This window comes from Poecile atricapillus, chromosome 2, assembly GCF_030490865.1.
Source record: "Poecile atricapillus isolate bPoeAtr1 chromosome 2, bPoeAtr1.hap1, whole genome shotgun sequence".
Classification (NCBI taxonomy): domain Eukaryota; kingdom Metazoa; phylum Chordata; class Aves; order Passeriformes; family Paridae; genus Poecile; species Poecile atricapillus.
In genome coordinates this window covers 1,354,698-1,377,163 of record NC_081250.1, presented here as the reverse complement: position 1 = coordinate 1,377,163, position 22,466 = coordinate 1,354,698, and the positions used below count along the sequence as shown (strand labels likewise).

The 22,466-nt window shown below is 62.0% G+C and overlaps 2 protein-coding genes and 1 long non-coding RNA gene across 4 annotated transcripts in view; 2 read left to right on the top strand and 1 right to left on the bottom strand.

Moving 5' to 3' along the window:
- Positions 1-10,951, top strand: part of NBEAL2 (neurobeachin like 2) — a 32,682-nt gene extending 21,731 nt beyond the window's left edge. The window contains exons 28-55 of one of the 2 annotated variants that reach the window (XM_058830432.1): positions 51-229; positions 302-461; positions 1,177-1,314; positions 1,384-1,689; positions 1,776-1,925; positions 3,310-3,467; positions 3,547-3,671; positions 3,846-3,966; positions 4,051-4,208; positions 4,321-4,454; positions 4,544-4,651; positions 5,295-5,390; positions 5,468-5,592; positions 5,676-5,816; positions 5,907-6,037; positions 6,113-6,222; positions 6,302-6,419; positions 6,493-6,590; positions 6,673-6,789; positions 6,882-6,971; positions 7,089-7,198; positions 7,276-7,448; positions 7,769-7,863; positions 7,948-8,064; positions 8,146-8,307; positions 8,379-8,527; positions 9,769-9,904; positions 10,683-10,951. In XM_058830432.1, coding sequence (XP_058686415.1) covers positions 51-229; positions 302-461; positions 1,177-1,314; positions 1,384-1,689; positions 1,776-1,925; positions 3,310-3,467; positions 3,547-3,671; positions 3,846-3,966; positions 4,051-4,208; positions 4,321-4,454; positions 4,544-4,651; positions 5,295-5,390; positions 5,468-5,592; positions 5,676-5,816; positions 5,907-6,037; positions 6,113-6,222; positions 6,302-6,419; positions 6,493-6,590; positions 6,673-6,789; positions 6,882-6,971; positions 7,089-7,198; positions 7,276-7,448; positions 7,769-7,863; positions 7,948-8,064; positions 8,146-8,307; positions 8,379-8,527; positions 9,769-9,904; positions 10,683-10,790 — 3,813 coding nt within the window. In that variant the 3' untranslated portion in view covers positions 10,791-10,951. Of the gene's footprint in view, positions 1-50; positions 230-301; positions 462-1,176; positions 1,690-1,775; positions 1,926-3,309; positions 3,468-3,546; positions 3,672-3,845; positions 3,967-4,050; positions 4,209-4,320; positions 4,455-4,543; positions 4,652-5,294; positions 5,391-5,467; positions 5,593-5,675; positions 5,817-5,906; positions 6,038-6,112; positions 6,223-6,301; positions 6,420-6,492; positions 6,591-6,672; positions 6,790-6,881; positions 6,972-7,088; positions 7,199-7,275; positions 7,449-7,768; positions 7,864-7,947; positions 8,065-8,145; positions 8,308-8,378; positions 8,528-9,768; positions 9,905-10,682 lie in introns of both variants that reach the window. The other variant, XM_058830430.1, reaches the window with a different exon arrangement.
- Positions 10,952-12,060: 1,109 nt separating this feature from the next.
- Positions 12,061-18,620, top strand: LOC131575260 (D-serine dehydratase-like). Its single transcript, XM_058830450.1, has 8 exons — positions 12,061-12,208; positions 13,749-13,898; positions 15,309-15,589; positions 16,206-16,392; positions 17,344-17,465; positions 17,550-17,739; positions 17,811-17,916; positions 18,090-18,620. Exons 1-8 carry the CDS (start codon positions 12,189-12,191, stop codon positions 18,177-18,179), a joined length of 1,146 nt encoding a protein of 381 aa, XP_058686433.1. The 5' UTR covers positions 12,061-12,188; the 3' UTR covers positions 18,180-18,620.
- On the bottom strand, positions 12,169-12,588 carry LOC131575269 (uncharacterized). Its single transcript, XR_009276749.1, has 2 exons — positions 12,548-12,588; positions 12,169-12,461 (listed from the first exon to the last, which is right to left on the bottom strand). It is a non-coding gene; the product is annotated as an uncharacterized LOC131575269 (long non-coding RNA).
- Positions 18,621-22,466: the final 3,846 nt, after the last annotated feature.

The following is a 22,466-nucleotide window of genomic DNA, read 5'->3' as shown; positions in this document are numbered from 1 at the left end:
CACCATCCTGGGGCGCTGCGGGCACCTCTCACCTTCCCCTCCACCGACAGCAAACCCCCGAGGAGGAGCTGTGCAACCTGCTGACCAACATCATCTTCTCGGTGACGTGGCGCGGGGTGGAGGGCTGGGACGACGCAGCCTGGAGGGAGCGCGGCCAGGTCTTCTCCGTGCTCACCAAGCTGGGCACAGCCTGCGAGCTGGTGCGGCCCCCGGACGAGATCAAGCGCAGGTGAGGCCCGGCCGCATCCCGGGGGTGGATCCCGAGGGAAGGGCACCCTCCGGAGCTGCTGCTGTCCCGCAGCCTGCTGGAGATGATGCTGGAGTCGGCGCTGACCGACCTGAAGGAGTCGGGCACGGCCGCGCTGCCCGGGCTCACCCACAACGCCCTCAAGCTGCTGCGGCTGCTGCAGGATTTCCTCTTCTCCGAGGGACACAACAACCAGGCCCTGTGGAGCGAGAAGGTGGATGGGAATGAGCAGGGATTCCTGATCCCAAACCCCAGCTCTGCTCACCCCTAATGTCAGCCCTGGCCCTAAACCCAGCCCCACCTGGAGAGCTTGAATATAAGCTCAGACTTATTCCTGAATTGAAATCAAATTCCTAATTTTAGGAAATAACCTCTGCCTTATTTGTAATCTTAAATCAAACCCTGATCCTAATCCTTAAAATTTAATCCTAACCCTTAATCCTAAAGTTTAATATTAAACCTTTACCATAAATGCAACCCTTTGTACTCTAAACCCTGAACCTAAACCCTAAGATTAACTCTAATTTTAACTGTACATCCTAAATCATGATCCTAAACCTTTACTCCACATTTTTGTCGTAAAACCCAACCCTTAATCCTAATCTTAACCCTAACTCTTTCTGTAAACCTAAACGCTAACCTTAACTCACAGCCTGTAATCTCGCTGTACTTCCTACATCCTAATCCTAAACCTTACTGCTGTACCTTTGTCCTAAAGCTCAACCCCAACTCCAATCCTATACTCCAGCCCTCATCCTGACCCCAGACCATAATTCCTGAGCCCCAAACCCAGACTGGTTTGTCACAAGTTGGGTTGTACCCTAAACCCAAACCCTAATCCGAGGAGGGCTGGGTGATGGTGCCAGAGCCGGTGGCTTGGCAGGGGTGGGATTCCTGCCCAGCCAGGGGTGCTCACGGTGTCCCCCCAGATCTACGAGGGTGTCAGCAGCCTGCTGGACAAGCTGGGCGTGTGGCACCACCTGTCCAACGGCTCCTCCGACCTGAGGGAGATGGCGCAGACGGGGCTGCGGGTGCTCCTCGGGTACATCCTGCTGCAGGACCCCCAGGTGGGTCACCCCTCCCCGGGCACCGCGCCGGCCCCGCGCCGGCCCCGCCTGACCTCCGTGTCCCCCCAGCTGCACTCGCTGGCCTACGTCAAGCTGCACAGCCTCCTGCAGACCACCTCGGCCCCGCGGAGGGACGAGGCCTGCTACCTGCTGGGGAAGCTGGAGACGCCCCTGCGGCGCTCCCTGGATTCCAGGTCGGAGGCCTTCTCCTGGTTGGTGCCCATCATCCGCACGCTCATGGATCAGTGCTACGAGACCCTGCAGCTGCAGCAGTTCCTGCCCTCGCTGCCCCCCACCAACGGCAGCCCCACCTTCTACGAGGATTTCCAGCTCTTCTGCAGCACCCCGGAGTGGAGGGGCTTCATCGAGAAGCACGTGGGTGCCGTGGGCTGGGGTCGTTGTGGCGGGGCCGCCGGGATGACGGGTGGTGGGTGCCTGGAAATGCCTCTCCGCTCATCCAGGTGCAGCCCACCATGGCCCAGTTTGAGATGGACACGTTTGCCAGGAGCCACGACCTGATGTCCAATTTCTGGAACGCCTGTTACGATGCCATGATGAGCAGCTCCCAGCGCCGGGAGCAGGAGAAGGCGGCCAGCCGCAAGTTGTTCCAGGTACTGCCTGCTCCTTGTCCCTGGAATGTCACCCTGGGGCCTGCTCTTCCTCCTGGGGACACCCTGGGGTGTCACTCTGGGTGCTCCTCGTTCTGGGGATGTTCATCACCCCCAGGAAGTCATCCAGGGCATAAACTCCTTATCCTGGGAACGTGTTCCTCACCCCAAGGAAGTCATCCAGGGGATAAATTCTTTATCTTGGGAACGTGTTCCTCACCCCAAGGAAGTCATCCAGGGGATAAATTCTTTATCTTGGGAACGTGTTCCTCACCCCTGGGTTGTCACTCTGGATTCTCCTCGCCTCAAGGATGTCATCCAGGGATGTGCTCCTTATCTTGGGAACGTGTTCCTCACCCCTGGGGTGTCACTCTGGCTTCTCCTCACCCCAAGGATGTCATGCAGGGAATATGCTCCTCACTCTGAGGATGTCATTCAGGGAATGTGCTCCTCTCCCTGGGATATTAATCCTGGGATTGTGCTCCTCACCCCAGGGATGCTGTTGGTGGGGACATTGCCTTCAGGAGGTGCTCCTCCTCCTCCTGGGGACATTGCCTTCAGGAGGTGTTCCTCCTCCTGGGGACATTGCCTTCAGGAGGTGTTCCTCCTCCTGGGGACATTGCCTTCAGGAGGTGTTGTTCCTCCTCCTGAGGACATTGCCTTCAGGAGGTGTTCCTCCTCCTGAGGACATTGCCTTCAGGAGGTGTTCCTCCTCCTCCTGGGGACATTGTCCAGGGGATGCGCTCCTCGTTCTAGGCACATTATCCATGGGGTGTGCTCCTCATCCCAGGGATGTCATCCAGGGATGTCTGCTCATCCCAACCACATCATCCTGGGGATGTCATCCCAGGGTTGTGCTCCTCATCCCAACCACATCATCCTGGGGATGTCATCCCAGGGATGTGCTCCTCATTCCAACCACATCATCCTGGGGATGTCATCCCAGGGATGCGCTCCTCATCCCAACCACATCATCCTGGGGATGTCATCCCAGGGTTGTGCTCCTCATCCCAACCACATCATCCTGGGAATGTCATCCCAGGGATGTGCTCCTCGTCCCAACCCAACCACATAATCCTGGGGATGTCATCCCAGGGTTGTGCTCCTCATCCCAACCACATCATCCTGGGGATACCATCCCAAAGATGTGCTCCTCATCCCAACCACATCATCCTGGGAATGTCATCCCAGGGATGTGCTCCTCGTCCCAACCCAACCACATAATCCTGGGGATGTGTTCCTCACCACCAGGATGTCATCCCAGGGATGCGCTCCTCATTCCAACCACATCATCCTGGGGATGTTCTCCTTACCCTGAGGACGTCACCCTATGGATGTCCCCAAGCCCCAGCCCTGTTGTCCCTTCACTCTGATGCCTGTTTGTCAGGAGCTGGTGCTGGAGCCGGTGGCGAAGCGCTGCAAGGCGGAGAACGCCCGTCACGCCAACGTCCTCAAGCAGGCCAACAACCACCACAGCACCGTGCTCAAGCAGTGGCGGTCCCTGTGCCGCCTGCTCACCTCGCCCCGCTCCGCCTGGGCCGACCGGTGAGTCCCCACCTCGTCCCCAGGGATGGGTGGCACAGCCAGGGGTCCCCAGGGGGCCTCACCCCCAGCTGTCCCCCAGGAACCCACCGGAGGTTCGCTGGAAGCTGTCAAGTGCTGAGACCTACTCCCGGATGAGGCTGAAGCTGGTGCCCAACCTCAATTTCGACCAGCACTTGGAGGCCAGCGCCCTACGGGACAATCTGGGTGAGGTGGTGGCACTGGGGCACCTGGGTGTCCCCCTGTGCCATGGGCAGGGGATGTCACCACTGGGTTTGGGCTGGGAGATGTCGTGGACAGCGCTGAATCTGGGGCCCCTTCCTGGGAGTTGCCCCCAGCTCGGGGGGGTGGTGGGTGCTGCTGACCCCCTCCTCATTTCAGGAGCTGACCACCTCCAGAACCCCACTGAGTCCCTCCCGCTCGCCATGGCCAAGGAGGCCAAGGTGAGCGAGCTGGAGGATGACCAGCTGGCCGAGGAGGACCTCCCTGTCCTGGACAACCAGTGAGTGACCCCACTGCTGCCACAGCGCCGGCTCAGCGGGCTGGGGGTGTTAGCGGAGAGTCCTCACCCCGCTGTGCCCCCCAGGGCTGAGCCCAAGGAGCAGAACCAGCGGGAGAAGCTGGTGGTGTCGGAGGACTGCGAGCTCATCACCACGGTGGCCGTGGTCCCTGGACGCCTGGAGGTGACAACCCAGCACGTTTATTTCTACGACGGCAGCGGCGAGAAGGAGGAGACGGAGGGAGGTAACGGCGGGCGCTGCTTGAGGGGTGTGAGGAACCCCAGCCCCATCCCTGCCTCGGGAACGGTGGGATGGTGACACCTGGGGGGGGCTCTGCGTCCCCCCACCCTCGGCAGGGATCGGCTACGACTTCAAGCGCCCCTTGTCCCACCTGCGCGAGGTCCACCTGCGCCGCTACAACCTGCGCCGCTCCGCCCTCGAGCTCTTCTTCATCGACCAGGCCAACTACTTCCTCAACTTCAGGAAGAAGGTGGGGACCCCCTCACCCCCTCCCAGATCCCTCCCAGGGCCACGGCTCTGCCCAAGCTCCGGCCACTCCACGTGCTTCTGTCCCACCAGGTGAGGAACAAGGTGTATTCCTGCATCCTCGGCCTGCGGCCCCCCAACCAGACCTATTTCGGCAGCCGGTCCCCCCAGGAGCTGCTCAAAGCCTCGGGGCTCACACAGGTACTGGCCCCACCACGGCCACCCCTGCTCCGTGTGTCCCCTTCCCAGGTGGAAAAGGGGACGGTGACAGCGTGGGGTGGGGATGGACACGGGACCACGGATGGACATGGACAGGGAAACAGGGATGGCTGTGGATCTGGGAGTGGCCATGGGACCAGGGATGGACATGGACATGGACATGGACATGGATATGGATATGGATATGGACATGGACATGGATATGGATATGGATATGGACATGGACATGGATATGGATATGGATATGGACATGGATATCGATGGGGATCAGGGATGACTGTTGGGAATGGCCATGGGACCAGGGATGGCCATGGGGTGAGGACGGTTATGGGACAGAGGACAACCGTGGGACATGGGATGGTCTGAGGGCAGGGATGGCCATGGAACAGGGGACGGCTTTGGGATGAGGGTGGCCTTTGGACCAGAGGTGACTGTAGAACCAGGGATGGCCATGGGGAGGACATGGCCACAGTTCTGGGGACAACTGTGGGACCAGTGGTGGCCGCAGGACTGGGGACAGCTTTGGCAGTGGGGATGGCCCAGGGACGGGCGCTGCCGTGGGGTGGGGGGTGTCTGCCCTGTCTCCTCCCCCCAGGCCCATCCCCTCCCTCTCCCTTCTCCCCAGAAATGGGTCCTGCGGGAGATCTCCAACTTCGAGTACCTCATGCAGCTGAACACCATCGCGGGGCGCACCTACAACGACCTGTCCCAGTACCCCGTGGTGAGCCCCCGCATCCCCCACTGTCCCCACAGTGACCCCGTCCCCTCGCACCTCACCCACCTCCCGCCCCCACCCAGTTCCCCTGGATCCTGCGGGATTACGTCTCGGAGACCCTGGACCTCACCAACCCGGCCGTGTTCCGGGACCTGTCCAAGCCCATCGGGGTGGCCAACGAGCGGCACGCCCGCGACGTCAAGGAGAAGTGAGTACCCCACAAACCAAGGGCGGGGGGTGTGGGGAGCACCTGGCTGGCTCCTGGTGGACCCCATCCCACCCGTCCTGCAGGTACGAGAGCTTCGAGGACCCCACGGGCACGGTGGACAAGTTCCACTACGGCACTCACTACTCCAACGCCGCCGGGGTGATGCACTACCTGATCCGCACCGAGCCCTTCACCACCCTCCACATCCAGCTGCAGAGCGGCAGGTGGGCACGCCACAGGTGGATCCTGCAGAGGGGACAGCGTGGGGACAACCAGGCTCCAGCCAGGTGTCCTGTGCTGTCCCGTGCCCCCAGGTTTGACTGCTCGGACCGGCAGTTCCACTCGGTGCCGGCGGCCTGGCAAGCCCGCATGGAGAACCCGGTGGATGTCAAGGAGCTCATCCCGGAGTTCTTCTACTTCCCGGAGTTCCTGGAGAACCAGAACGGTGAGGGACACCGTGGTCACCACCGGGGGAGCACAGCGGGGTCTGTGTCCCTCATCGTCCCCGTCCCGCCCGCAGGCTTTGACCTGGGCTGCCTCCAGCTCTCCAATGAGAAGGTCGGGGACGTGGTGCTGCCGCGCTGGGCGCGCTCCCGCGAGGATTTCATCCAGCAGCACCGCAAAGCCCTGGTGAGACGGGGAGCCCGTTCAGCCCTGGGGGCGTTCCAGGGCCGTTCCCAGCCCACCCTGACGGCCCATCCTTGGACAGGAGTCGGAATATGTCTCCGCCCACCTCCACGAGTGGATCGACCTCATTTTTGGGTACAAGCAGCGCGGCCCGGCCGCCGTGGAGGCCCTCAACGTCTTCTACTACTGCACCTACGAGGGTGAGCTGTGGGGCAGAGGGACGGGGACACCCAGCAGGGCTGTGTCCCCTCCCGTGACCGTGACCATCCGCAGGGGCCGTGGACCTGGACGCCATCACCGACGAGACGCAGCGCAAGGCTCTGGAGGGCATCATCAGCAACTTCGGGCAGACGCCCTGCCAGCTGCTCAAGGTAGCTCAGACCCCCACCCCCCAAAAGCCAGCCCATTTTTGGGGGGGGTCTCCCCCTTCTGATGGCCGCCCTGCCCCGCCAGGAGCCCCACCCCGCCCGGCTGTCGGCAGAGAGCGCGGCACGCCGGCTGGCCCAGCTCGACACCCGCTCCCCCAACGTCTTCGAGAACCTGGACCAGCTCAAGTCCTTCTTCGTGGAGGTGAGGACACCCCCGGGGGTCCCTGGGCAGGATGGGTGGGGTGGGGTGGGGTGGGCAGGAGGCTGCCCAGCAGCTGCTGTGTTCCCCCACAGGGCATCAGCGATGGGGTGGCCCTGGTGCAGGCCGTGGTCCCCAAGAACCAGGCCCATTCCTTCATCACTCAGGGATCCCCCGACATCCTGGTGAGTGTGGGGAAACTGAGGCACGGGGCCGTTTGGCTGGTCAAAGGGGATCCAGGAGCAAACCAGGGATGATCCCGGCAGTGAGAGCGGTGTCACCTCCCTTTCCCCTCTGCCCAGGTCACCGTGAGTGCCAACGGCTTGCTGGGGACCCACAGCTGGCTGCCCTACGACAAGAACATCTCCAACTACTTCAGCTTCACCAAAGACCCCACTGTCACCAACGCCAAGTGAGTCACCGGGGCACAGGGACGGTCCCTGGAGGTGCCACCGATGCGTCACCACCATCCCACATCCCTCCTGACAGGACCCAGCGCTTCCTGCAGGGCCCCTTCGCCCCCGGGGCCGACCTGAGCTCCCGCACGCTGGCCGTGTCCCCCGACGGGAAGCTGCTCTTCAGCGGGGGACACTGGGACAACAGCCTCCGTGTCACCTCGCTGGCCAAGGGCAAGGTGGTGGGGCACATCACCCGGCACATAGGTACGTCCTCCTCCCGTGGTGGTGGTGGTGATGATGATGATGATGATGATGCCCTGATGGGGTTGTAGGGCCATGGCGGGAGGCGGGTGGCACCGTGAGGGACATCTCCCAGTGTCCCCATCTCCTGGGGACGGTCCAGGTTCCAACCTCAGAGCTGGAGTGGGGTGAGGAGCAGCAGCAGCCACACCCCAAAATCCATCTTGGAGTGGGATTGGCAGCAATCCCACATCTGAAGGCACATCGTGGTGCTGTCCCATGGAGTCAGCGGGCCTGGCGTGCTGGGGGACCGCCACCTCACGGTGTCCCTCTGGCTGTCACAGATGTTGTCACCTGCCTGTCGCTCGACCTCTGCGGCATCTACCTCATTTCTGGCTCGCGGGACACCACCTGCATGGTGTGGCAGGTCCTACAGCAGGTAAGGGCTCGAGAAGCAGGGGGAGCTTGTGGTGGTGGTGGCACTGCCAGCAGGTCACTGATGTCCCCGTGTCCCCAACGCCAGGGTGGCTTTTCCAGCGGCTTGGCTCCCAAACCCGTCCAGGTGCTGTACGGCCACGACGCCGAGGTGACGTGCGTGGCCATCAGCACCGAGCTGGACATGGCCGTGTCCGGCTCCAAGGTGAGCTGCTGGGGCCGTGGGGTGGGCGTGGGACGGGCAGTGCCACCACCGCCGTCACCCTGTGTCCCCTTCCTCCCCCAGGACGGCACCATCATCACCCACACCGTGCGCCGGGGTCTCTTCATCCGCTCCCTGCGGCCGCCCGGCGAGAGTTGTCCCCCAGCCCTCCTGTCCCACCTGGCCGTGGGGCCCGAGGGGCAGGTGGTGGCCCAAACCGCCGTGGGGCAGCCCTCCTGCTGCAAGGTACGTCCAGGTGTCCCCGTTGTCCCCTCCCAGGTGGCACCGCCACCACGCTCCCCCCGTGCTCCTTGCAGGACAGGTTTGCGCTGCACCTGTACTCGGTGAACGGGAAGCTCCTGTCCTCCGTCCCGCTGGACCGGGAGGTGACAGCCATGTGCCTGACCGAGGACTTCGTGGTGCTGGGGACCTCGGAGTGCGGGCTGGAGATCCGGGAGCTCCAGAGGTGAGGGATGGCTGGGCCCTGTCCTGTCCCCACCATGCCCTCAGGATGTCCCATTCCATGGTGTCCCTGCCATGGTGTCCCTGCCTTGGTGTCCCACACCATGGTGTCCCTGCCTTGGTGTCCCACACCATGGTGTCCCTGCCTTGGTGTCCCATACCGTGGTGTTCCATACCATGGTGTCCCATGCCATGGTGTCCCTGCGGTGGTGTCCCATACTGTGGTGTCCCACACGAAGGTGTCCCACAACATGGTGTCCCACATCGTGATGTCCCACACCGTGGTGTCTCATCCCATGGTGTCCCTGCCTTGGTATCCCACACCGTGATGTCCCTGCGGTGGTGTCCCACACCGTGGTGTCCCACACCATGATGTCCCACACCGTGATGTCCCTGTGGTGGTGTCCCTGTGGTGGTGTCCCACACTGTGATGTCCTTGCGGTGGTGTCCCTGTCTTGGTGTCCCACACCGTGATGTCCCACACCGTGGTGTCCCACACCGTGGTGTCCCACACCGTATTGTCCCTGCCATGGTGTCCCTGTGGTGGTGTCCCACACCGTGAGGTCCCACATTGTGGTGTCCCACACCATATTGTCCCTGCCATGGTGTCCCTGTGGTGGTGTCCCTGCCTTGGTGTCCCACACTGTGATATCCCACACCAAGGTGTCCCACACCATGGTGTCCCACACCGTGATGTCCCAGCCATGGTGTCCCTGTGGTGGTGTCCCACACTGTGATGTCCCACACTATGGTGTCCCTGCCTTGGTGTCCCTCCCATGGTGTCCCTGTGGTGGTGTCCCTCCCATGGTGTCCCATACTGTGGTGTCCCACACCAAGGTGTCCCACACCATGATGTCCCACACCATGGTGTCCCTGTGGTGGTGTCCCTGCCTTGGTGTCCCACACCGTGATGTCCCACACCATGATGTCCCACACCATAGTGTCTCATCCCATGGTGTCCCTGCCTTGGTATCCCACACCGTGGTGTCCCACACCGTGATGTCCCAGCCATGGTGTCCCTGTGGTGGTATCCCACACCGTGGTGTCCCTGCCTTAGTGTCCCACACCGTGATGTCCCACACCATGGTGTCCCTGTGGTGGTATCCCTGTGGTGGTATCCCACACCATGATGTCCCTGCCTTGGTGTCCCACACCATGGTGTCCCACACCGTGGTATCCTTGTGGTGGTGTCCCTGTGGTGGTGTCCCACACCGTGATGTCCCACACCATGGCTCGTGTCCCCAGCCTCAGGGCGGCCGTGCCCCCGGTGCCCATGCGCGTGCCCGTGCGCAGCGTGTCCGTCACCAAGGAGAGGAGCCACATCCTGGTGGGGCTGGAGGACGGGAAGCTCATCGTGGTGGGAGCTGGGCAGCCCGCGGAGGTGAGCGGGACCCCCGGGACGCCAGGACGTGGCTCGGTGTCCCCTGGGTGTTCCCGGGGTGGGGACATCGGTGTGTCCTCTCCAGAGCTGGGGTGGGCAGGGAATGTGGGATAGGGATGGGGTGGAGATGAGGGTCTGGAAGGAGATGGTGACCGAGAAGGGGATGAAGATGGGGGTGGATAAAGGGATTTGGGAAGGGGATTGGGATGGAGAAGAGGATGAGAATCTGGAAGGGGATGGGGATGGTGAAGAGGACGGGGATGGAGAAAAGGATGAGGATCTGGAAGAAGACGAGGATGGAAATGGGGAAAAAGAAGAGGATGGGATGGAGAAGCAGATGAATATCTGAGAAGGGATGAGGAGGAAGAGTGGGATGAGAAACTGAGAGGAAATAGGGATGGAGGTTGAGGATCTTGGAATGGGATGGGGATGGAGAAGGGGATGAGGAAGAGGGTGGAGAAGGGGTTGAGGATCTTGGAATGGGATGGGGATGGAGAAGGGGATGAGAAAGGGGTTGGAGAAGGGGTTGAGGATCTTGGAATGGGATGGGGATGGAGAAGGGGATGAGAAAGGGGTTGGAGAAGGGGTTGAGGATCTTGGAATGGGATGGGGATGGAGAAGGGGATGAGAAAGGGGTTGGAGAAGGGGTTGAGGATCTTGGAATGGGATGGGGATGGAGAAGGGGTTGGAGAAGGAGACGAGGACCTTGGGATGGGGATGGAGAAGGGGATGGATAAAGGATTTGGGGATGGGAACGGCGCTCACCCCCCATCCCCAGGTGCGGCCGGGCCAGTTCCACCGGCGGCTGTGGCGCTCCACACGGCGCATCTCCCAGGTGTCGGCCGGAGAGACGGAATACAACCCCTCCCCCGAGGGCAGGGCCTAGGCAGGCACCCACCACCCAGCCCGGGGGTCCCGTGCCCCCCACACGGAGCGGGGGACCCCCGGGTACCGAGAGGGGCCCAGAGAGCCCCGCCCTGCCCGACATCCGTGGCCTTATCCAGCCCCGCTGGGGTGTCCAGCCCTCCCCGGGTTTTCGGGGGACGCTTCCCCCGTTCCCGCAGCAGGGTGGGGGGCAGGAGGAGCTGGGCACCCCTCGCTGGGAACGGGGGGTGACACAGCCCCCCCCGCCGTGCTGGCCAGGAGCCAGCAGCGTGTGGGTGTCCCCCCTTCCCCCCGTTATTTTTTATTTCTATCCATTTTTAGAGCTTTTACAGAAAAAGAATTGTTATTATTAATTAATAATAATAATAATAATAATATATCTGTGGGAAATCCAGGTGTGAGGCCCGTGGCTGCCCCAGGATGGGGTCACGGCCCCTCCTGGGTGTGTCCCCCCCGTGTCCCCCCCCACTCCGGTGTCCTGCGTGGGGGGCGCGGGGACACTGCTGTCACCACTGGGGTGGGGCTCGGTGACACTTCATCCACGTGCCACGAGTTTGGGGGGTCTCAACAGCTCTGCACCCCCATGTCACGAGTTTGGGGGGGTCCCAGCAGCTCTTCACCCCCATGTCACGAGTTTTGGGGGAGTCTCAGCAGCTCTGCATCCTCATGTCATGAATTTGGGGGGTCTCAGCAGCTCTTCACCCCCATATCACGAGTTTGGGGGGTCTCAGCAGCTCTGCACCCCCATGTCATGAATTTGGGGGGTCCCAGGAGTTCTGCACCCCCATATCACGAATTTGGGGGGTCCCACAGCTCTGCACCCCCATATCATGAGTTTGAGGGGTCCCAGCAGCTCTGCACCTCCATGTCACGAGTTTGGGGGGGGGTCTCAACAGCTCCACACATGTGTCACAAGTTTAGGGGGTCTCAGCAGCTCTGCACCCTCATTTGTGGGGGGGGTCTCAGCTCAGAGTTTGGGGAGGAGCCAAACATCAGAATTTGGGTGATCTCAGCAGCTCCCCACACGTGTCACGAGTTTAGGGGGGGGTCTCAGCAGCTCCCCACACGTGTCACGAGTTTGGGGGGGGTTTCAGCAGCACCAGCTGTGTCCCCCCATGTCCCAGCGGGGCCCGTGGCTCCCCAGCAGCCCCCCCAGCTCGAGCAGCCTCAGCCCCCCCGTGTCGCGGGTTTGGGGCTCTCAGCCCCCCGAGCACGCCCAGCTCCCGGCGCTCCCTCCCGGAGCCGCCTGTTCCCGGAGCTGGCAGCCGCTCCTGGCCGCTGGCCGGCCCCGCCACCCCGGCGAGGCCCCCGGGCTGGCACTGACCCTTGTCCCCGCTCCTTGTCCCCGCTCCTTGTCACGCGGGGCACCGGAGCCAGCCGGGAGCAGCGGGCCGGAGCCATGGACGGACACACGGACAGGTGGGCAGGGCAGGGCAGGGAGGGGACAGCGCCAGGTCGCGCTGCTGGAGGCTGTTCCCGTCCCGCTGGAGGTTGGATTGGTGTCCCTGTTCCCGGATTTTGGCCCCGTCCCGGGTGACCCAGTTCCGGGCATCCTGTTCCCAAGGATCCCTTCCCCCTCCCAAAAATGTCCCTTTTCCCACTGTCCCTGTGCCTGGTGTCCCTCTGGCCCGTGTCCCCATCCCAGCTGTTCCAATGGGGTCCGTATATCCCACTCCAGCTTTTGCATCCCAGTTTTTCCATTCCAGCTTTTCCACTCTCAGCTTTTCCATTCCAGCTTTTCCATCCCAAGTTTCCCACTCCCAGGTTTCCCATCCCAGGTTTTCCACTCCCAGCTTTTCTGTCCCGGTTTTTCCATCCGAGGTTTCCCATCCCAGGTGTCCCACTCCCTGTTCCATAGATTCCAGTCCCAGGTATCCCTGCTTCCGGTCTCCCTATCCAAGGTGACCCAGGTTGTCCCAGGCTGTCCCCGATGTCCCAGGCTGTCCGGGGCTGTCCCCGATGTCCCAGGTTGTCCCAGGCTGTCCCAGGTTGTCCCCGATGTCCCAGGCTGTCCCAGATGTACCAGGCTGTCCCAGGCTGTCCCCAGTGTCCCAGGCTGTCCCAGGTTGTCCCCGATGTCCCAGGCTGTCCCAGATGTACCAGGCTGTCCCAGGCTGTCCCCAGTGTCCCAGGCTGTCCCAGGTTGTCCCCGATGTCCCAGGCTGTCCCAGATGTACCAGGCTGTCCCAGGCTGTCCCCAGTGTCCCAGGCTGTCCCCGATGTCCCAGGTTGTCCCAGGCTGTCCCCGATTTCCCCGATGTCCCAGGCTGTCCCCGATGTCCCAGGCTGTCCCCGATGTCCCAGGCTCTCCCAGGTTGTCCCAGGCTGTCCCCGATGTCCCAGGCTGTCCCGGGCTGTCCCCGATGTCCCCGATGTCCCAGATGTCCCTGCTGTCCCAGGTTGTCCCCGATGTCCCAGGCTGTCCCAGGCTGTCCCCGATGTCCCAGGCTGTCCCCGATGTCCCAGGTTGTCCCCGATGTCCCAGGCTGTCCCAGGTTGTCCCAGGTTGTCCCAGGCTGTCCCTGCTGTCCCAGGTTGTCCCCGATGTCCCAGGCTGTCCCCGATGTCCCAGGTTGTCCCCGATGTCCCAGGTTGTCCCAGGCTGTCCCCGATGTCCCAGGTTGTCCCAGGCTGTCCCCGATGTCCCAGGTTGTCCCAGGCTGTCCCCGATGTCCCAGGCTGTCCCCGATGTCCCAGGCTGTCCCCGATGTCCCAGGTTGTCCCAGGCTGTCCCAGGTTGTCCCAGGCTGTCCCAGGCTGTCCCGCTCCTCCCGTTCCCACTCTCCCAGTCCCGGTATCCCCCTGCTCCAGGAATCCCCTGGCTGATGCCCCAGGAGGAAGAGCCACCACCCAACCCCCTCTGGGGACAGGGACGGGCAGGGGCGGGTTTGGGGGTTCTGGGTGGGTTTAGGTTCGGGGGGTTCCCGGCAGGTTCCCACCCCCCTCCCCACATTCCCAGCTCCTGGCTGGGAGCCCCCCTGGAGCAGTTGCCCACCCCGGCGCTGATCCTGGACCGGGACACGCTGCACGGGAACGCCGAGCGGATGCGGGAGCGCTGCCGGGCGCTGGGGCTGCGCCTGCGGCCCCACGTCAAAACCCACAAAACTCTGTGAGTGAGACCCCCGCGCCCCCAGTTCCCCCCGGGGTCTCCCCAAAACCCCTCCGGCATCTTCCCGCATCCCTCCATGTCCCCCTCAACCCTCACCCGGTTCTCCCCACCAGCATCTCCCCATCCTCACACCGAAATCCTTCTCCAGTATCCCCCCCGTCCTCCCGGTATCCCCCAGTTTCTCCAGTATCCTCCCGGTATCCCCCAGTTTCTCCAGCATCCTCCCAGTATCCCTCACCATCCTCCCCAGTATCCTTCACCATCCTCCCCAGTATCCTTCACCATCCTCCCCAGTATCCTTCACCATCCTCCTGGTATCCCCCATCCTCCCCAGTATCCCTCACCATCCTCCCCAGTATCCCTCACCATCCTCCCCAGTATCCCTCACCATCCTTTCCAGTATCCCTCACCATCCTCCCCAGTATCCCTCACCATCCTCCCCAGTATCCCTCACCATCCTCCTGGTATCCCCCATCCTCCCCAGTATCCCTCACCATCCTCCCAGTATCCCTCACCATCCTCCCAGTATCCCTCACCATCCTCTCCAGTATCCCTCGCCATCCTCCTGGTATCCCCCATCCTCCCCAGTATCCCTCACCATCCTCCCAGTATCCCTCACCATCCTCCCCAGTATCCCTCACCATCCTCCCCAGTATCCCTCACCATCCTTTCCAGTATCCCTCACCATCCTCCCGGTATCCCTCACCATCCTCCCCGGTATCCCTCACCATCCTCCCCAGTATCCCTCACCATCCTCCCAGTATCCCTCACCATCCTCCCAGTACCCCTCGCCATCCTCTCCAGTATCCCTCACCATCCTCCCAGTATCCCTCACCATCCTCCCAGTACCCCTCGCCATCCTCTCCAGTATCCCTCACCATCCTCCCCAGTATGCCTCGCCATCCTCTCCAGTATCCCTCACCATCCTCCCTGGTATCCCTCACCATCCTCCCCAGTATCCCTCACCATCCTCCCCAGTATCCCTCGCCATCCTCTCCAGTATCCCTCACCATCCTCCCCAGTATCCCTCGCCATCCTCCCCAGTATCCCTCACCATCCTCCCAGTACCCCTCGCCATCCTCTCCAGTATCCTTCGCCATCCTCCTGGTATCCCTCACCATCCTCCCCAGTATCCCTCACCATCCTCCCCAGTATCCCTCACCATCCTCCCCAGTATCCCTCACCATCCTCCCAGTACCCCTCGCCATCCTCTCCAGTATCCTTCGCCATCCTCCTGGTATCCCTCACCATCCTCCCCAGTATCCCTCACCATCCTCCTGGTATCCCCCATCCTCCCCAGTATCCCTCACCATCCTTTCCAGTATCCCTCACTATCCTTTCCAGTATCCCTCACCATCCTCCTGGTATCCCTCACCCTGATCCTCCTCCTCCCTCCGTCGCGGTTCCCAGGGAAGGGGCGGCTCTGGCCACGGGTGGGACGCGCCGTGGCATCGTGGTGTCCACGCTGGCCGAGGCGCGGTTCTTCGCGGCCGGCGGTTTCGATGACATCCTCTACGCCTTCCCGGTGCCGCGCTGGCGCCTGGCCAAGTGCTCGGCGCTGGCCCAGCGCCTCCAGGAATTCCAGGTGCTCCTGGACAGCCCCCAGGGGCTGGAGCTGCTCCTCCAGAACCCCCTTCCCGGCGGGAAGCGCTGGCTCGTCTGGCTCAAGCTGGACTGCGGGAATGCCCGGGGTAGGTGAGCCCCAAATCCCAGCCCGGGGTGTGGGGAGGGGACGTTTGTGTCCTGTCCCCAGGGGGGGTCAGCCAGGGTGGGCTCTGGGCTGGGATGCTCCGAGTGATCCCGGCTCCGGCATCCCGACCAGGATGGGACATTGAAACCTCCCAGAGTCGTTAATCGAGGATGTTCCTCAGGGAATGGTGTCCTGTGTCCCTCCAAGCCCTCAGATCCTCCATCCCAATCATGATGGAGCATCTCAACCCCTCCAAAATTGTTATTTGAGGATTCTCCATGGGAAGGGATCCCCATGTCCCTCCAAGCCCTCAGATCTTCCATCCCACCCACAACGGAGGATCTCAACCCTTCCAAAACTGTTATTTGAGAATTCTCCATGGGAAGGGATCCCCACTTCCCTCAGATCCTCCATCCCACCCTCGATGGAGCATCTCAACCCCTCCAAAGTCATTTTTCCCAGCCCACAAAACAGGCCAGAAGCGACCCCAAAGCCCCATCCCCGTCCTTTCCAACCCCATTCCCACATTCCCACCCCCAGGACACTCCGTGGGGGCCCTGTCCCGGCGTGTCCCCCCCAGCCACCCTCTCCAACCCCTTCCCACGTCCCCTCCCCAGCCGGGATCCGTCCCTCGGACCCCGAGGCTCTGAGCCTGGCCCGGGCCATCGCCCTGGGCTCCCCGGAGCGGGTGACACTGGTGGGGGTCTACGCCCACTGCGGGAACACCTACGGCTGTCGCGACATCCCGGCCATCCAGGCCATCGCCAGGGACACCACGGCCGCCGTGCTGGAATTTGTCACCGCGTGAGTGGCCGGGATGAGCGGGATTCCAGGGATTTGGGGACGCCAGGGGTCACGGAGGCGGCTCTGGGTTGGAAATGCGAATCGCCCCCATAAAGGGGCCCTCAAAGCCCCCCTCGGGGGGAGCCGGGGGGTGCTGGCGGCGCCGCCGGCCTTTGATGTGGCTGCGGTGTCGGGTTGTGACCCGGGCCATTGTCCCCTCCCTCGTCCCCGCCACCCTTTCAACCCGGCGGGGGTCCGCATCCTGCAGGGAATTGCGGCCGGATGGGAAAAGGGGGAGGAACCTCCAGGAACGGCGATGTCCCCACCTGGGGACACGGCCTGGGGGTCACCGGCCCGCCCCAGCCCGGGGAATGGTGGGGAACCCCCGAATGCCACCCCCTCCCCAAAATCTGGGCACATCTGGGTGTGCTCGGGCACATCTGGGGCTCCAGAAATATCTGGGAGAGGTCTCGGCACCAGCGAGGGAGCCCTGACACATCCCCGGGGTGGGATGTCTGGCACATCTGGATGATCTCTGGCACATCTGGAGCCTCCCGGGCACATCTGGCGGCACCCTCGCACATCTTCGGGAGGTGCCCGGCACATCTGGGGGCTCCCAGAACCACCTGGAGGGGTCTCCAGCACCTCTGGGGGCTCTCAGACACATCTGGGAGTGCTGTAAAACATCTGGGGGGTGTCCCGCTCACACGGGTGGATCTCGGGCACATCTGGGGGGGATCTGGAGGGACACACACCAGCCCTGAGCCTTTGAGGGGGCTCTCGGGCACATCTGGCTGGCAGCTGGGCACATCTGGATGTGTCCCCCAGCACACCTTGAGTTCATCCCTGCCACATCTGGATGGCTCCCTTGAGTGTTTGGGGGCTCCCTGGCACATCTGGGGCACCCAGAGGCGCAGGACCCACCTCTGCTCACCTGGGGGTGACCCAGAGGTGCCCCCCGCGTGTCCCCAGGCTGCGGCGGGAGGGGATCCCGTGTCCCCAGGCCACCATCGGCTCCACGCCGTCCTGCAGCCACCCTGTGCCGGAGATGTCGCAGCTCACCGAGGTGCACCCGGGCAATTACCTCTTCTACGGTGAGCGGGACGGGTCCCCCGGGACCCCCGGGACCCCCCGAGCGTGCGACAGCTCCGGGCTGAGCCCTCGTCCCCCCGTTCCAGACCTGCAGCAGACGCAGCTGGGCTGCTGCCGGCCCGAGGAGGTGGCGATCCGTGTCCTCAGCAGGGTGATCGGCCACTATCGCCACCGCGGGCAGCTGCTGCTGGACTGCGGCTGGGCCGCCCTGAGCCTGCACGGCCGCGACCAGGGACCCCCGGGCTGTGCTGCCATCGAGGGACACCCCCAGCTCCGGTGACACCCGCGGGGGGCTGCGGGGTGAGGGGGGACGGGAGGGGCGGGAGGTGACAGCAGTGTCCCCGCAGGCTGGTGGGGCTGACCCAGGAGCACGGGCAGGTGGAGGCTGTGGATGGGGAGTTGGATTTCGAGCAATTCCCGCTGGGAAGCACCTTGGCGCTCATCCCGTTCCATGTGAGTGTCAGAGCCGCGTGTCGCTGCTGTCCCCGGCTGTGTCACAGCTCAGTGTCCCCTGTCCCAGGCTGTGTCACAGCTCAGTGTCCCCTGTCCCACGCTGTGTCACTGCTCAGTGTCCCCTGTCCCAGCTCAGTGTCCCCTGTCCCAGCTCGGTGTCCCCTCTGTCCCAGGCCTGTGCCACAGCTGCCATGCACCCCGTGTACTTCGTGCACGCTGCCGGGAAGGTTGTGGAGCTCTGGCACCCCGTGCGTGGCTGGTAGAGAGGAGAGAGCAGAGAATCCGGTGGGATGAACCCGGACCCAGACCCCGCACCGGGACCCGGACCCTGCACCTGGACCCGGACCCTGACCCTGGACCAAGACCCCGCACCCTCTCCAAGTCACTCTGTGCACCCACGCTGGGGTCCCACAGCCCCACTGGGGTCCCACACCCACATCCAAACCCTGCACCCACGGCCAGCTCCTGCATCCACACGGGATGCTGCACTCACTCCAAGACCCTGCACCCATCCCTGCATGCTGCACCCATCCCTGCATCCTGCACCCATCCCTGCATCCTGCACCCATCCCTGCATCCTGCACCCATCCCCGCACCCATCCCTGCATCCTGCACCCATCCCTGCATCCTGCACCCATCCCTGCATCCTGCACCCAATCCCTGCATGCTGCACCCATCCCTGCATCCTGCACCCATCCCTGCATCCTGCACCCATCCCCACACCTGCACCCATCTCCGCACCCTGCACCCATCCCCACACCCATCCCCACACCTGCACCCATCCCCGCACTCTGCACCCACTCCACGTCCCCCCACCCACGCCGGGATGCTGCGCCCGCTCTGAGACCCCCGCGCTCCCCCAGGCGCTGCACCCACACCGAGGCTCAATAAAGCTGCTTCTCCCGCTTCCAGGCATTTATTCCCCCGGGGAAGAGCCCTGGGGAGGTGGAGGGGGGAGGGGGTGACGCCGCCCCTCCGGTGCCCTCGATCCCAGCCCGGTCCGGTCCGGCCCAAGTTGGAGCCGTCCCGATGGGAGAGCCCCGGGCGGGACTCGAACCCGCGACCCCGGGGGCTGAGAGGGGCAGGGCTCCAGGCTTGGCCACGCCCCCCATGCCGCGCTCAGCCAATGGGAGCGCGCCCCGCCCGGCCCTGCCCGGGGGAGCCACGCCCAGCCCGGCCCGGCCCTGGCGCGAAGGGGCGGCCGAAGAGAGCCGAGAGGGACCGAACCGGGACCGAACCGGCACCGAGGAGAGCCGAGAGGGACCGAACCGGCACCGAGGAGAGCCGAGAGAGACCGAACCGGCACCGAGGAGAGCCGAGAGAGACCGAACCGGCACCGAGGAGAGCCGAGAGGGACCGAACCGGCACCGAGGAGAGCCGAGAGGGACCGAACCGGGACCGAGGAGAGCCGAGAGGGACCGAACCGGGACCGAGGAGAGCCGAGAGGGACCGAACCGGGACCGAGGAGAGCCGAGAGGGACCGAACCGGGACCGAGGAGAGCCGAGAGGGACCGAACCGGGACCGGGGGGAGCCGAGAGGGACCGAACCGGGACCGAGGGGAGCCGAGAGAGACCGAACCGGGACCGGGGGGAGCCGAGCGGGGCCGAACCGGGACCGAGGGGAGCCGAGAGGGAACTAACCGGGACCGAGCGGGGCCGAACCGGGACCGAGCGGGGCCGGACGGGACGGGAGCGGTTCGGAGCGGTTCGGCCCCGCTCGGAACGGGGTCCCGGGCCGGTCCCGGCGATGCGGCCGCTCCCGGTGCCGCTGCTGCTGCTGCTGCTGAGCCCGGTGCGGGCGGGACGGGACCGGGATGGGATCGGGACCGGGACCGGGATTGGGAACGGGATTGCGACCGGGATTGGGTCGGGATTGGGATTGGGACCGGGATTGGGTCGGGATCGGGACCGGGATCGGGACCGGGATTGCGACCGGGATGGGATCGGGATTGGGATTGGGACCGGGATTGGGACCGGGATTGGGATCGGGATTGGGTCGGGATCGGGACCGGGATCGGGATTGGGACCGGGATTGGATCGGGACCGGGATTGGGAATGGGATCGGGAATGGGATCGGGACCGGGGCCGGATCTCCCGCTGCCCCCGGGGCGCTCCGGGTCACTTCGCTTCGTGGCTTTTGTTGAAGTTTTTTGGGCTTGGTTCGGTTCATTTTGGGCCATTTCTGTTCGGTTCCTTTTCTTTCATTTTATTCCGTTTGCCTCCATTTTTTCCTCTTTATTTTCTTTGATTTTCCTGGTTTATTTTCTTTTATTTTCCTGGTTTATTTTCTTTTATTTTCCTGGTTTATTTTCTCTTTATTTTCCTTTTTCTAATTTTATTTTCAATTTTATTTTAACCATCCTTTCCAATTTTTTTTTTAGTTTTATTTTCCTCTTTTACTTCATTCTCCTTTTTTGAATTTCACTTTATTTTCCCCTTTTAATTTTCCTTTTTAAATTCTACTTCATTTTCCCCGTTTTATTTCATCCTATTTTATTTTCCTTTATTTCCCTCCTCCCATTTTAATTTAGTTCAGCTTTTCCCTTCCTTTCCTTCCTTTCATTCCCTTCATTTCTCTTCGCTCCTTCCCATCCCAACGCCTTTGATCTCGTTTTTATTTACTCTTTTATTTCCTTTTCCCTCTTTCCTTTTGATCCGTTTCTTTCCCTTCCTCATCGTTGTTTATTTTTCCCGCTCCTCAATCCCCCCCTCCCGCTCTTCCCACGGTTTTGGGGCCGGGATCCCGCTGGGAATCCTGGAGGGGATGAAGGGGAAACTGAGGCAGGCGCCTGGCTGTGCCCGCAGGTGCCAGCCCGGGCTGGGGGGTGTCCCCCGTGTCCCCCCGGTGTCCCCGAGCCCTGCGACAGCCGCTGCCCGCCCTGCGCCCGCAGTGAGTACCCCAAACACCCCGAACCCCAAAAACACCCAAAAACATCCCAAAACCACTCCAAAAACAGCCCCCAAACCACCCCAGATATAGCCCCAAAAATAACCCCAAAACCAGCCCCCAAAAACATCCCAAAAACATCCCAAAAACAGCCCAAACACCCCGAACCCCAAAAACAGACCCAAAATAACCCAAAAACAGCCCCAGAAACAGCCCAAACACCCCGAACCCCAAAAACATCCCAAAAACACCCCAAAACCAGCCCCCAAACCACCTCAGATATAGCCCCAAAAATAACCCCCAAACCAGCCCCAAAAACATCCCAAAAAGAGCCCAAAAACAGCCCAAAAAACACCCCAGGTATAGCCCCAAAAATTACCCCAAAAACAACCCCAAAACACCCTAAAAACAGACCAAAACACCCCAAAAACAGCCCCAGAAACACCCTAAAAACCAACCCCAAAGCCAACCCCAAACCATCCCAAAAACACCCCAAAACAACCCCAAAAATCACCCCCAGAAACAGCCCCAAAACCACCCCAAAATCCACCCCAAAACCCCCAATTCCGCCCCCCAGCGCGGAGCCCCGCGGAGGAGGAGCCCGAGGAGCCGTGCCCGCCCTGCCCGCCCTGCACCCGTGAGTGGCAGCGCCCCCCGGGGGGTCCTTTGTGCCTCAGTTTCCCCTTTATGCCTCAGTTCCCCCTTAATTTCTCCTTATTTTCCCGTTTTCATGCCTCAATTTCCCCTTTGTGCCTCAGTTTCCCCATGTTCCCCCTTAATTTCTCCTTTTGTGCCTCAGTTTCCCCCTTGTGCCTGTTTCTCCCTTGTGCCTCAGTTTCCCCTCATTGCTTCTTAATTTCCCGTTTTTGTGCCTCAGTTTCCTTTTTGTGCCTCAGTTTTCCCCTCTGTGCCTCAGTTTCCCCATGTTGCCCCTTAATTTCTCCTTTTGTGCCTCAGTTTCCCACGTCCTGTCTGCCTCAGTTTCCTCGTGTCATTCCTTAATTTCCCATATTGTGCCTCAGTTTCCCCTCTTCACTCCTTAATTTCCCCTTTTCGTGCCTCAGTTTCCCCTCTGTGCCTCAGTTTCCCCTCATCGCTCCTTAATTTCCCGTTTTTTTGCCTGTTTCCCCTTTGTGCCTCAGTCTCCCCATGATGCCCCTTAATTTCTCGTTTTTGTGCCTCAGTTTCCTTTTTGTGCCTCAATTTTCCCCTCTGTGCCTCAGTTTCCCCATGCTGCCCCTTAATTTCTCCTTTTGTGCCTCAGTTTCCCCTTTGTGCCTCAGTTTCCCCTCATCCCTCCTTAATTTCCCCTTTTTGTGCCTCAGTTTCCCCTTTGTGCCTCAGTTTCCCCTCTTCGCTCCTTAATTTCCCGTTTTCGTGCCTCAGTTTCCCCTTGTGCCTCAGTTTCCCCTCATCCCTCCTTAATTTCCCCTTTTTGTGCCTCAGTTTCCCCTTTGTGCCTCAGTTTCCCCTCATCCCTCCTTAATTTCCCATTTTTTTGCCTCAGTTTCCCCTTTGTGCCTCAGTTTCCCCATGATGCCCCTTAATTTCTCCTTTTGTGCCTCAGTTTCCTCTCATCACTCCTTAGTTTCCCGTTTCCGTGCCTCAGTTTCCCTTTTTTACCTCATTCCTCCTTTTTGTGCCTCAGTTTCCCTTTCTTTCA